This window comes from Myotis yumanensis, unplaced genomic scaffold, assembly GCF_028538775.1.
Source record: "Myotis yumanensis isolate MYYU_CA2020_CCGP unplaced genomic scaffold, mMyoYum1.0.hap1 SCAF_17, whole genome shotgun sequence".
Taxonomy (NCBI): Eukaryota; Metazoa; Chordata; class Mammalia; order Chiroptera; family Vespertilionidae; genus Myotis; species Myotis yumanensis.
In genome coordinates this window covers 298,332-311,355 of record NW_027223768.1, presented here as the reverse complement: position 1 = coordinate 311,355, position 13,024 = coordinate 298,332, and the positions used below count along the sequence as shown (strand labels likewise).

General features: G+C 60.5%; 1 protein-coding gene across 4 annotated transcripts; it reads left to right on the top strand.

Moving 5' to 3' along the window:
* The first annotated feature begins 237 nt into the window (after positions 1-237).
* Positions 238-10,946, top strand: LOC138995922 (butyrophilin subfamily 2 member A2-like). Of its 4 annotated transcripts, XM_070396730.1 has the most exons (9): positions 238-251; positions 785-847; positions 1,788-1,914; positions 4,506-4,853; positions 5,654-5,932; positions 6,718-6,897; positions 7,337-7,357; positions 7,450-7,476; positions 9,470-10,946. In XM_070396730.1, exons 3-9 carry the CDS (start codon positions 1,830-1,832, stop codon positions 10,084-10,086), a joined length of 1,557 nt encoding a protein of 518 aa, XP_070252831.1. In that variant the 5' UTR covers positions 238-251; positions 785-847; positions 1,788-1,829; the 3' UTR covers positions 10,087-10,946. The 4 variants fall into 4 exon arrangements, with proteins under 4 accessions (XP_070252831.1, XP_070252832.1, XP_070252830.1 ...); XM_070396731.1 differs by lacking the exons at positions 238-251; positions 1,788-1,914 and having other exon boundaries at positions 773-847; positions 4,426-4,612; XM_070396729.1 differs by lacking the exons at positions 238-251; positions 785-847 and having other exon boundaries at positions 1,606-1,914.
* Positions 10,947-13,024: the final 2,078 nt, after the last annotated feature.

Below are 13,024 nucleotides of genomic sequence, written 5' to 3'. Positions count from 1 at the left end.
TCTCTCTCTCTTCTTCTCCCTTCCTCTCCAAAATCAATAAACACATCATTTTTAAAAAAAGGAAGGAAAAGGAACTAAAAGTCTAGATCACCTCAAAAAGCGATTCCCAGTTATGGATGTTTGCTGTTTATGCAGTTTGTGCGTATTCCACCCAGCAACCGATGACGAACGGACTGGGGACGCCATTGGCTGGCTGACCCGCCGCCGGCCAATCCCTGGAAATCTTGGGATTCGGGTCCCAGAGGACACAGGTCCCAGCCCCGGTCCCCCAGCCCTGGCCCCCGGCCCCTGGCCCCGGCCCCCGGCCCCCGGCCCCCGGTCCCCCAGCCCCGGTCCCCCTGGCGCCCCAGCCCCGGTCCCCTGGCCCCCCAGCCCCGGTCCCCCCGGCCTCCCAGCCCCGGTCCCCCAGCCCTGGCCCCCGGCCCCTGGCCCCGGCCCCCCCCGGTCCCCCCAGCCCCTGGCCCCCGGCCCCCCGGCCCCGGTCCCCCGGTCCCCAGCCCCGGACCTTCCGGCCCCCCAGCCTCTGTCCCCCGGCCCCCCAGCCCCGGCCCCCCGGCCCCGGCCCCCCGGCCCCCCAGCCCCGGTCCCCCGGTCCTCCGGTCCCCCAGCCCCTGTCCCCCGGACCCCCGGCCCCCCGGCCCCCCAGCCCCGGTCCCCCGGTCCCCCGGTCCTCCGGTCCCCCAGCCCCTGTCCCCCGGACCCCCAGCCCCGGCCCCCCGGCCCCAGTTGGGGGAAGAGGGAGTTTTCCTCCCCGCGAGCGGGACGGTTTGCTCTCGGGTTACAGAGAGAACCGGACCGTCATTGAGCGTCCGCGGAGGAAAGGAGACGCCGCGGTGAAGTCCGACAGGTGGGACCGCGGGCGCTGCGCTCCGCGTGGGGAGGGCGGGAGGTCACCCGGTGGGGAGGGCGGGTCCCGGAGGGGGACTTCCCGGGTCTCCGCGCGGCCTCACCTGGGGGCGCACAGGCGGAGGGAGAGGGAGGAGGGGAAGAGAAGGGGGACAGGGAGGGGAGGCGGGGGAGGGGAGCGGAGGGAGGGGAGGGGAAGAGAAGGGGGGAGGGGAGGGAGAGGGGGGGACAGGGAGGGAGAGGGGGGACAGGGAGGGGAGGCGGGGGAGGGGAGGGGGAGGGGGAGGGGAGGGGAGGGGAGGAGGAGGAGGGGAGAGGAGGGGAGGAGGAGGAGGGGAGGGGAGGGAGAGGGGGGACAGGGAGGGGAGGCGGGGGAGGGGAGGGGGAGGGGGAGGGGAGGGGAGGGGAGGAGGAGGAGGGGAGAGGAGGGGAGGAGGAGGAGGGGAGGGGAGGGAGAGGGGGGACAGGGAGGGGAGGCGGGGGAGGGGAGGGGGAGGGGGAGGGGAGGGGAGGGTAGGGAGAGGGGGGACAGGGAGGGGAGGCGGGGGAGGGGTCGGGGAGGGGGAGGGGAGGGGAGGGGAGGAGGAGGAGGGGAGAGGAGGGGAGGAGGAGGAGGGGAGGGGAGGGAGAGGGGGGACAGGGAGGGGAGGCGGGGGAGGGGAGGGGGAGGGGAGACGGGGAGGGGGGAGGGGAGGGGAGGGAGGGGGTGGAAAGCTATCCGGTGACTCTGCGGAAGCCGAGCTCTGGCTGAGACGTGAGCCGAGCCGGGCGGATCGAGGTTCCTGGCTGAGGCCATGGAATGTTCGGAGTCTGGCTGTGGGGGCGACCCTGGACACAATGGGGTGCCCAGGACACACGTGGGGGCTCTGATGGCACCAACACGAGTTGCAGGGACGCCTGCTGATCAGGACGGCGGTGCCAAGTCTCTGGCGACTCCCCAGTCTGCGCCTCCCCGCCTCCCGGGGTGACGGGTCCTCGGTGCCATGGAGCCGGCGGCTTCCCTGCGCATCTCCCCGCCGGACCCCCGGCTCTTCTTCCCCCTCCTCGGCCTGCCTGCGCTCGTCTCAGGTGGGCACTGGTCTCAGGTGGGGACTGGTCTCATGTAGGGGCTGGTCTCAGGTGGGGGCCGGTCTCAGATGGGGCTGGTCTCAGGTGAGGCTGGTCTCAGGTGGGACTGGTCTCAGGTGGGGGCTGGTCTCAGGTGGGGGCTGGTCTCAGATGGGGCTGGTCTCAGGTGAGGCTGGTCTCAGGTGGGGGCTGGTCTCATGTAGGGGCTGGTCTCAGGTGGGGGCTGGTCTCAGTGAGGGCTGGTCTCAGATAGAGGCTGGTCTCAGGTGGGGCTGGTCTCAGGTGGGTGCTGGTCTCAGGTGGGGGCTGGTCTCAGGGGGGGACTGGTCTCAGGTGGGGCTGGTCTCAGGTGGGTGCTGGTCTCAGGGGGGGACTGGTCTCAGGTGGGGCTGGTCTCAGGTGGGTGCTGGTCTCAGGTGGGGCTGGTCTCAGATGGGTGCTGGTCTCAGGTGGGGGCTGGTCTCAGGTGGGGCTGGTCTCAGGTGGGTGCTGGTCTCAGGTGGGGCTGGTCTCAGGTGGGGCTGGTCTCAGGTGGGTGCTGGTCTCAGGTGGGGGCTGGTCTCAGGTGGGGCTGGTCTCAGGTGGGTGCTGGTCTCAGGTGGGTGCTGGTCTCAGGTGGGGCTGGTCTCAGGTGGGGCTGGTCTCAGGTGGGACTGGTCTCAGGTGGGGGCTGGTCTCAGATAGAGGCTGGTCTCAGGTGGGGCTGGTCTCAGGTGGGTGCTGGTCTCAGGTGGGGCTGGTCTCAGATAGAGGCTGGTCTCAGGTGGGGCTGGTCTCAGGTGGGTGCTGGTCTCAGGTGGGGGCTGGTCTCAGGGGGGGACTGGTCTCAGGTGGGGCTGGTCTCAGGTGGGGCTGGTCTCAGGTGGGGGCTGGTCTCAGGTGGGCGCTGGTCTCAGATGGGGGCTGCCACACTTCCCTCTGTGTGTGCTCACACCTTCGTGCACCTATTCGATGAGTTCACACCAGCGCCCCCAGTTCAAAGGCACATAACCCCCAAGTAACCAAAATATAATTCAAACTTTATCAGAAAGGAAAGGAGAGAGAGAGAGAGAGAGAGAGAGAGAGAGAGAGAGAGACCAATGATGAGAGAAAATCATTGATTGGCTGCCGGGGCCGGAAGACCCTGAGCGATGGATGGGCAGATGCTCTAACAGTTTCTGTGAAAGAGGCTAAGGCCCCACTTGGCTGTTGCCACCAGGTAGCCCTGTTCGCCTGCCTGGTTGGCTTTTATTGTCCTAACAGCTTGAACTAAAATTAGCCTCTGGATACAATCCGCAGGGTAGGCATCCTTGAGGAAGCACATGCTTCTACAGGGTCGGGTCTTAAAGACTAAACATAGAGATTCTAGCAGAACACCCCGGGGATAGGACTGGTTTGGAAAAGTCAAGGTAGGGGCTGCCGCCTTCAGCACGGTCCCCTCAGAGCCCTGACCTTTCGGAGAACCCTCCTTACAGACCTTCCAGCCAATCCCGTGCTTCCCCACAACTGGCTGCCCCGGCTGGGCCTCATTCAAATTGTTGTTGTTAATCCTCACGGGAAAGTATTTTTCCATTGATTTTTAGGGAGAGTGGAAGAGACAGGGAAAGACAGAAACATCATCCATGTGAGAGAAACTCATTGATTGGTTGCCTCCTGCATGTCCCCAACCAGGACCCGGGCCAGGAAGGCTCCTGCAACCAAGGTACCTGCCCTTGATTGGAATGGAACCCGGGACCCTTCAGGTCAGGCCAGCGCTCTGTGCACTGAGCCACACCGGCCAGGGCTGTGTATGCATTTCACACTGACAGCAGGTTTCAGTTGGGACAGGTTGGCAGCTACCCTGTTGGACAGTTCCAGTCCCAACCTCCCCCCAGGCCGGGGCTGCACTGGGGAACAGGCCAGCTCTAAGCACAGGGTCTGTAGGAGCTCCGTGTGGGCCTGTGTTCTGTTCACCAAGCATTAGCCGCCTCGGTAGGTACTTACTAGGCGTCCCTAGCTCCAGCCAGCCACAGCAACTGGCCCCCAGACCCCTCAGCCCAGGAGTAGCTGTCCCCAAGAAGAGCCACTTCCTGTTGTTACCGGGAAACCCCGGGGTGGGCTCGGCTGCCTGTCCCTGTGTCCACTCAGGAAGGCAAGGGTGAGTCCCATAAGGCGTTTACTGAGAACGCAGCCCACCCAGCAGGCAGGGCGCTTCCACCCATCGAGTCCTGTCTCCCAGCAGGTGCAGGGACAGGACTACAAAGGGGAAGGGGCTGGGTGCTGTGTGCAGCCCTGGGGGTCTTAGCCGTCAGCTCTTGTCCTCAGTCCCCAGGCGATGAGATGCTGTTGCTAAGATGATGTTTTGGCTCCTGGTGACCCAGCTTATGGGTTCTGCTCGCTGGACTCACAGCTGAGTCACCTCCCCAATCACTTCGCACAGGGCTTGACAGGGAAACAAGAAAAACTTAACCTCTGTTCACATAAGTATCTGTGTTCTAAGATTTAAAATGATAGGATTACTTTTCCGATTAATTCAGCTGCTCTGTCTGCCAGATTGTAAGGCCCCTGTCACTTTCCTGCCCTCGACGTCCAATGGCCGGTGCCCCCCCTGAGCCGGTGCCTCTGTCGCGCAGCCCAGTTTACAGTCGTGGGACCGGACGAGCCCATCCTGGCCATGGTGGGAGAACACGCCGTGCTCCGCTGCCACCTGTCGCCCGAGAAGAGCGCGGAGGACATGGAGGTGCGGTGGTGCCGGGCTCGGCTCTCCCCGGCGGTGCTGGTGTACAGGGGCGGGCGCGAGAGGCCGGAGGAGCAGATGGCACAGTACCACGGACGGACCACCTTTGTGAGCGAGGACATTAGCAAGGGGAGGGTGGCTCTCGTCATTCACAATGTCACAGCCCACGACGACGGCGTCTACCGCTGCTATTTCCAGCGAGGCAGGTCCTACGACGAGGCCGCCATGCGCCTGGTGGTGGCAGGTGCGTCGTGTCACTCCCTTCGGTGGCTTTTTCACAGAGCGACTCACTGAACCTTAGGCCCCCAGCAGCCCAGTAGGTTTTTTTGTTTTGTTTTGTTGTTAATATATTTTTTTTAAATATATTTTTATTTATCTCAGAGAGGAAGGGAGAGGGAAAGAAAGAAACATCAATGATGAGAGAATCATTGATCAGCTGCCTCCTGCACGCCCCCCACATGCAACCCGGGCATATGCCCTGACAGGGAATCGAACTATGAACTCCTGGTCCTTAGGTCAACGCTTAACCACTGAGCCACGCCGGTCAAGCCGTCCAGTAGGTTTTTGCCTAGAATTCCCTTCAACCTCGGAGGACAGCCTCCTCCTGCCCCAGGACCCAACCAGTGGCTTTGCCCTGCTGAGCTGTGGGCATGGAGTCCTGAGAAGCACACAGAACACAGCGGGAGCCTTGAGCAGGGAGAACGTTTAATCCCTACAGCTTTAAAAAAAAACACAAAACCTTTATTGTTGAAAATATTGCATATATCCCCTTTTCCTCCCATTGACCCCCTCCAGACCACCCCTCCCCACCCCAGGCCCTCACCACCTACTGTCTGTGGCCACGGGCCATGCACATATGCATACAAGGTCTTTGGTTGATTGCCTCCCACCCACCGCCCTCCCCCACTTCCCTCCGAGGTGCTCAGTTCCATGCATCCTAAACCCCACAGATGGTGCTGATGCTGCTCCTTAGAGATCTCTGAGCGTCTTTACCAGGAATGTGCTTCAGAAGTAGCGGTTTTAGACGTATTTATCTGTCCCCAGGCCTGGGCTCCAAGCCCCTCATTGAGATGAAGGGCCATGAGGATGGGGGCATCCGGCTGGAATGCACGTCGGAAGGGTGGTACCCCGAGCCCCACGCAGTGTGGAGGGACCCGTATGGTGAGGTCACGCCCGCCCTGGAGGAGGCTTACGTCCAGGATGCTGACGGCCTCTTCACGGTCACCTTGGCCATGATCGTGGACAGCTCCGTGAGGAACATGTCCTGCTCCATCAACAACACGCTGCTCGGCCAGGAGAAGGACTCTGTGATCTTCATTCCAGGTTCACTCCCTGCCCTCTGGGGGCCTGTGGGGAGCCGGCATGGCCATGGCATACTCAGCCCCAGGGAACCTTATGTGCCATGCCAGCTCAGCCAAGGGTGATCCTGAGTCAGGGGGGTTGGGGCAGGGGGATGAAAGGATTAAGGAAAGACAGACAAGAGAATGAAAGCTGGGTCTCGGTGGGATGCTGCTCCCTGATGAGACAGCGCCCACAAGCCGTGTCTTTATTTTATAGCAGATGCCACGAGGCAAAGTAGGGGTGTGATCACGTTGTTTACAGCATTCTCATGAGTTTCAACCCCACTCAACTACATGCACCTGAACTCTAGCACAAGGCACGTGGGGCCACGTGTTCGGACCATAGGTTCAAGCTTACAACCACAGCCGTTGGCTATGATTGTGCTGGGAGGGCCCTGCCCTCCAGCTGGGACTTGCACGTGGCAATGAGGGGACCCTGTCCTTTCATTAGTCTGAGGCTTAAACCTGGCCAAAACACTGTAACCGCACCCCAGAGGGGCCCAGCCCATGAGGGTCCTCAGCAGACAGAGGGGAGCCCCAGTGAGGCTGGGGGAGGGGCTGCAGTGGGAGGGTCCTGGGCCCTGAAGAGCTGGGGCAGCAGCTGAGCTGAGGCCTCTCCCTGCATCACAAGGGGAACATCAAATATTCTCAAAACTCAGGAGTAGGAGCCTCTTCTCTGAGGGTAAATCTGATTTTCCTCCCTGTAATGGTTCTCACCCCGGACCTCCCTGGCCTCACTCACTGGGACTTCTCTGGCCCCCCTTCCAGAACCCTTGATCCCCAGCTCGTCTCCCTTCCCCTGGATGGAAGCCCTGGCTGTCGTCCTGCCTGCTCTGCTCCTCCTCCTCATCATCCTCAGCAGCATCTGTCTCATCAGGAAACTCCGCAGGAGAAAAGAAGCTCTGTCCCTGGAAAAAGACCTTGAAAATAAAGAGAAAGAAATGGCTCGTAAGGAACAGGGGCAAGAACGTGTGGGAAAAGAGAGAAAGAACGGCTAACAAAAAGTGAACGAGTAAGAGGGCACTTCACTGCTGTTCCCAGGACCCTGCTGGGCTGCAGGAACCTGGGGGACAGAGGACAAACGGGACTGTCAGGGCTTCGGGCTCTGCGTCCCAGCCTCCCCCCTCCCCCCCAGCTCCCTTTCACCTTCCTCAGATGTTACATCCACCCACCTGGCTGCAGAGAGCACCCTGTTGCTGAAAGAAAGCAAACCTAACAGCCTAGACAGTCCAGCCACCTGGTCTACCTCCTTTCTGGGACCTGGCACTTCCTCAGAGGTGGGGGAGGGGGGGTTCACAGAAAGAGCTAGGCCTTTGTTTGCCAACGACTCACGTGCAGAGAACTACACACGTTGAGGGCGTCCGTGTGTTTCTGTTTATTTTTTCAGAGCAACTTCGGGAAGAATTGAGTAAGTCTCGCATTTCCTGAATGGCCCTGTGCACCGCGTGCTTCCTGCTGGTCTCGGTCACCTCGGGAAACTCACTGTCTGTCCCCTTGCAGGATGGAGAAGAGGCCTCCTACATGCGGGTGAGCACCCTGCTGTCCCTCACCTCCTGAGCCTCCCCCACTAGCCAGCCAAAGGGACGGTACACTGGTACACTGAGGGGCACCAGGGCCACAGTGCGGGGGGGGGGGGGGGGGCGGGGAGGCCTGGGCTGGGGTCAGTTCACTCGCAGCATCCCCCCCCAACCCAATGAGGCATCCCAGCTCTTCCCACAGGAATTCCTGGGGCTGATGTCAACTCTTCGCTTCCTTCCCACCCTTGTTTTTTTAAAAAAGGGTGTTTTTATTCATTTCACAGAAAGGAAGGGAGAGATAGAAACATCAATGATGAGAGAGAATCATTGATCAGCTGCATGCCCCCCACTGGGGATCGAGCCCACAACCCGGGCCTGTGCTGGGACAGGGAATGGCACTGTGACCTCCTGGTTCATGGGCCGAGGCTGAACCCCTGAGCCAGGCCTGAGCCAGGAATGAGGGAACTACCCTTTCCTCAGTCTCGGTCAGTGTGCCTGCAGTTGCTTAGAAAACCAGTTCTGGGAGTGACTCGTGTGTCCCCGAGGGCTGGGCCTGGTCCTCGGGGAATATGAACAGCAGAGAAATTGCTGTCCTGCCTCCAGCAGGAGCGGGAGAGGAGCCACTTTCCCGCCCTCACTGTTTAGTGTCATTTCATCCCTGACTAAGGGAGGTCAAGCAGGTCAAGCACAGAGCGGACCTCCCGGAGGTTATGGTTCAGTGGTCGGGACTCTTTGGACCCGGGGTTTGCGTGAGAGAGGACCCTGCTGGCGAGATAGATGTAACCGGGGAAGGTGCAGGCTGCAGGGAGGTGCTGTGGGTGGGCAGGCAGGGAGCTGCCTCAGGAAACGCCTCCCTGCCCAGGGGAGCCCTGATGCGGGGCGCAGCCCACAGGGACGGGGTGTGGGCAGGTGGGAGCCCGCAGCGGCCTATGAGCTCCCTGCGCTGTGTGTGACTCAGCACCCTCTGCTGAAGGCACCAGAGTCCAGGTTTTAGCAGACACCACGGGGCTTGGCCCTTTCCTTGTTTGTTTGTTTGTTTATTTATTGTTAATCCTCGCCTGAGGACATTTTCCCACTGACCTTTAGAGAGTGTGAAAGGGAGAGGGAGCGACACGGAGAGAAACACCGATGTGAGAGAGACACATCGACTGGTGGCCTCCACACGCACCTCCCAACCAGGGCCTGGGTTCGAGCCTGAGCCAAGGTACCTGCCCTTGATGCGGCTGGAACCCGGGACCCTTCAGTCCGCAGGCCGTCGCTCTATCCGCTGAGCCCAGCCAGCGAGGGCTGGGACTTTGCTCTTTGGGTGAATTTCACAACTGTCACCGTTGGACATACAAGATGGGGGAGGGAGAGGCATTTTAACACGATGGGCGCCGGCCGGTTCAGTCACGGAAGGGCAGGTGGGGAGGTCTGCGGAGCGCCGGTCGGCACCTCCTGAACCCGGAGAGGTCCCTTAGGCGCAGGTGTTAGCGCACAGCCGGTGGGAGCGGCCCCGCCTCTGCCGGGCTCGCCTCTCTGGGGGCAGTGGCTTTGGGGCCCTTGTCCTCCTTCGCCCTTTGAAGGGAGCCCTTGTCCGTCACGTACGTCGCCGCCACCCGGTTAACCCGGCGGACGCCGAGGACCCATCCGGGCCCCTTCTGCCCACGTGTGTGCGGGGAGCGGTGGGCCCGAATGGCTTCCCTGGGGTGGGGCGGGGACGGGGTCTCTGCAAGTTCCCGGCTAAGGAGAGTCACAGGTCAGAGATCCCGGCGAGAAAGCGGGGGGTGGGGACCCGAGGATGCGGGGAGAGAGGGACCGCTCCCTGCAGCGCACGCGCTGGGGCCGCCTCTCCCGGAGCCCGTTCTCCACCCGAGGCCGCGACACCAGAGCAGGTGGACGCGCAGGCAGGAGTTCTCTCCTGGGGCCGCCCGGGGCCTGGGATCCGGCCCTTCCCGGGGATCCCAGCGCAGGGGAGGGGCGTGTCCCCGCCTCTGCGGCCTGACCCGGGGCTTCCTCCGCAGCCGACGTGGTCCTGGACCCCGAGACCGCGCACCCCGAGCTCTTCCTGTCCGAGGACCGGAGGAGTGTGCGGCGGGGGCCCTCGCGGCAGAGCCTGCCCGACACCCCCGAGCGGTTCTCCTGCCGGCCCTGCGTGCTGGGCGCCCCCAGCTTCTCCGGGGGCCGGCACTGCTGGGAGGTGGAGGTGGAGGGCGCCATGGCCTGGTCCGTGGGCGTCTGCGCGGCGGGCGCGGAGCGGAGGGGCGAGGGGCCGCTGGCCCCCGGGAACGGCTTCTGGACCCTGGAGATGTTCGAGGGCCGGTACCGTGCGCTGGCCTCGCCCGAGAGGGTGCTGCCCCTGAGGGGGCGCCTGCGCCGCGTGGCCGTGTTCCTGGACTACGAGGCCGGGGACGTGTCCTTCTACGACGCGCGGGAGCGCGCGCACCTCTACACCTGCCCGCGCGCGCCCTTCTCGGGGCCTCTGCGCCCCTTCTTCCGCCTGGGCTCCGACGACGGCGCCCTGTCCGTCTGCCCCGCGTTCGCCGGGGCCCGGGGCGTCCCGGTGCCTGAGGGCGGCCTGGTCCTGCACAGGGCGGGGGCCGAGCGCAGCCACCAGTTCCCTGGCCTCCGAGGAGAGTAGGGGAGCCCTGGCCGACCCTCCTGCCACGCACCCGCTCTGGTCACATCGGAGACCCCCTTCCGAGGCCCCGCGCCCCAGGCCGTCTCCCCCTTGAGGCGGTTGCTGCAGCAGCTCATTTGCTGGTCACCAGGGGGCAGGGGCCAGTCCCGGGGACACCAGGGCTCCAGGTGGCCCCCAACCAAAGAAAGTTCTGGGCGGCGACGGGCGGAGAGCCCGCTGCGGAAGCATCAGATGACGCGTGTGGCCTTGAACCCGAGTCCACACCAGGCACCGTGGACTCGCCGTGAGGCTAGCAGGTGCCCCCGGACCTGAGAGGACGGAGAGCCACCCTTGGAGGTCAGGGATGAGGAAGCGGGACGGCGGGCTGGGAGGGCCTGACCCAGGGTCCCAGCACCTGCAGGTCCAGCCCGCCCACCCCCCGGTTTGCAGCCCACACAGCAAGGCTCCCAGGCTGAAAGGAGAAACAGACAAAGGATGAAAGACGAGGATGCTCCTGGATCCGGCCTGGCTCAGGTGTCCCCGCCAAAATCGAGGGGGCAGTACCCGGTCAGGTCGCGGAGAGTGGCCGGGGTGTAAGGCCCCAGCTGAGCAGGTGAGCAGTGAACCAGTTCATCGCAAGGCCTCGGTTCAGTGGAGAGGCCGCTGGTTTCCAGCTTCCTGGCCTCGGGTTGCCTTTATTCACGAAAAATGACCGAGGCCCCAGAGGGCTTTTGCTCATTTTTGCTGCTAATATTTGCTATATTGGACTGAAAAGCTTCGAAGATGTTTATCGATCTATATTTATATGACAGCTATAAACGGATTAAGGTTGACATAAATAACATATTTTTGTGAAAGATGACTTGTTTGCAAAATAAATGCTAGTGATGTGCGTGGCGTTGTTCCATTTGTTTTGCAAATCTGATGTCTGGCTTTAATAGAGACGGGATTCTCATATCTGCCCATGAGAGAAGGTGCGTAATCTCGGGCAGATGCCAATTAAATAATCGCCACTAACTGTTTTCAAGAAATACCCCACAGGAAGGCTGTTCTCGGGGTGAGCTCTGCCTCAGGTCAGATGAAGACCAGGGTTGAGGGGGGGGGCTTCCCGGGAAGAACAAACAGCACGAGTCACTAAAATCCACTGGAAATGGGTTGTTCAAGAAGGGTCCCTAATGCCCGGAAAGGAAGAAGGAAATTCTAACAGTGAATTCCCCAGGCCGACAATGAAACCACACAGTACTTAGCTGGACTTTAGTGTGTTTTTGTTGTTTGTTTTTTAAAAGATATGTATTTTTATTGATTTCAGAGAGGGAGAGTGAGATAGAAACACCAAGAATGAGAATCATTGATCGGCTGCCTCCTGAGTGCCCCACAAGAGGAAAGCAAGGTGAATAAATTCCTGGCCCACCCCTAAAATTCCCTAAGGTTTGTAGCCCTGCCTGGAGGGCTTGCCCCACCAGGTGGCAGGGAGGGGCTGCAACGGGGTAGATTCTGGGGGGAGCTCAGATGCGTCAGACTCCCTGGTCCCTCCCTGCAAGCTCACTCCAACCTCACTTCACTGGCTCCTCTGAGGTCGTCTCCCTTTTACTTCATTCTGGGAATTCTCCATTGCGACAGCAGTCCCACTCAGCCTGACCCCAGGGCACTTTGCACCTCTCCCACCCCCAAGAGTCCCTCTTCCATACAGAAACCCGTCACCACGTCACCCAGGCCTCCTCACTGCCCTGCCGGCACTTCACCTACAGGAACTCCGAGGTGTACAGTGCACATCCATTCAACATGGGCTTGGTCAATGGGGATTGATGTCATTGCTACCATGCCAACCTATCACTGGGCCCTATCTGATTATTACCAGAGTGCCAACAGTGTGGGTCCCTGAGAAGAGCAGCGGGCTCAATGCTGAGTAAGGAGCCACAGAACACAGTGCCCTCCGTGATGCCCTCACCCAGTCTTTTGTCTTAGCTTGATTAGGCCACATGCAAAGAAGACGAACCTAAAACCCTGAGCCAGAGCCCTCTCCAGGGCATCCCCACCATTCATGGAAAGCCAGCAGCCGGGAGGAGAGGGAGACAACACTACCATCTTAAGGCCTGAGAGGGGGTTGCAGGTTGAGACAACCACATGTCCACCCAAATTCCTCCGGTGGGTGTGTAGGCCCTTGGAGAAAATAGAGGAGAGGAAGAAAGCAGGACACTCAATCCTACAGCATTTTCTTGCCCTGATTAAGGTGCCTGAACTTGGTGCTGGGGTCACTAAGGAGATTTGTAGAGATTTTAAAAATATATGTTTTATTGATTTCAGAGAGAGGAAGGGAGAAGGAGAGAAGGACAGAAACATCAATTATGAGAGAGTCAGTGATCCCAGCTGCCTCTTGCAAGCCCCACACTGGGGATCAAGCCCACCACCCAGGCATGTGCCCTGACCAAGGAATCAAACCCTGACCTCCTGGTTCATGGTTCAATGTTCAACCACTGAGCCACACCAGCTGGGCATATGTAGGGATTTTTAAGCAAAACGTGAAATAATCAGATTTGCATTTGGGAAGTCACTCTCCTAGCAGTCTGGTGGGTCAATCATTTGTCTGGTCTTCATCATATTCCCAATTAGAAGTCCAGGACTAAACTGTGGTAATGAAGGATTTTTGCCACAAATATAATACAGAGCTGACATCTTTAATTTATTTTAAAAAAGCTCATACAAATGGGTATGAAACAGCACCAGAATGTGTCTGTCTAGGAAACAAATGAGTGGTTGTCCTGAAGAGCTCACTTCCGGAAAATATTGAGTGGATAATATGAAAAGTGACCAACCTCGCTATTACATAAATACATGGTAAACCCGGCTGGCATGGCTCAGTGGGTGAGTGTCAACCTAGGAACCAAGAGGTCACCATTTGATTCCCAGTCAGGGCACATGCCAGGGTTGCAGGCTTCATCCCCAGTGTGGGGTGTGCAGG

What these genes read in the sequence shown, in the direction of transcription:
- LOC138995922 (XM_070396730.1), top strand. Translation starts at nt 1,830, where the DNA reads ATGGAGCCGGCGGCTTCCCTGCGCATCTCCCCGCCGGACCCCCGGCTC. An exon ending in CATGCGCCTGGTGGTGGCAG is followed by an intron (nt 4,854 to 5,653) that starts GTGCGTCGTGTC and finishes ATCTGTCCCCAG; the next exon opens with GCCTGGGCTCCAAGCCCCTC. An exon ending in GCAACTTCGGGAAGAATTGA is followed by an intron (nt 7,358 to 7,449) that starts GTAAGTCTCGCA and finishes GTCCCCTTGCAG; the next exon opens with GATGGAGAAGAGGCCTCCTA.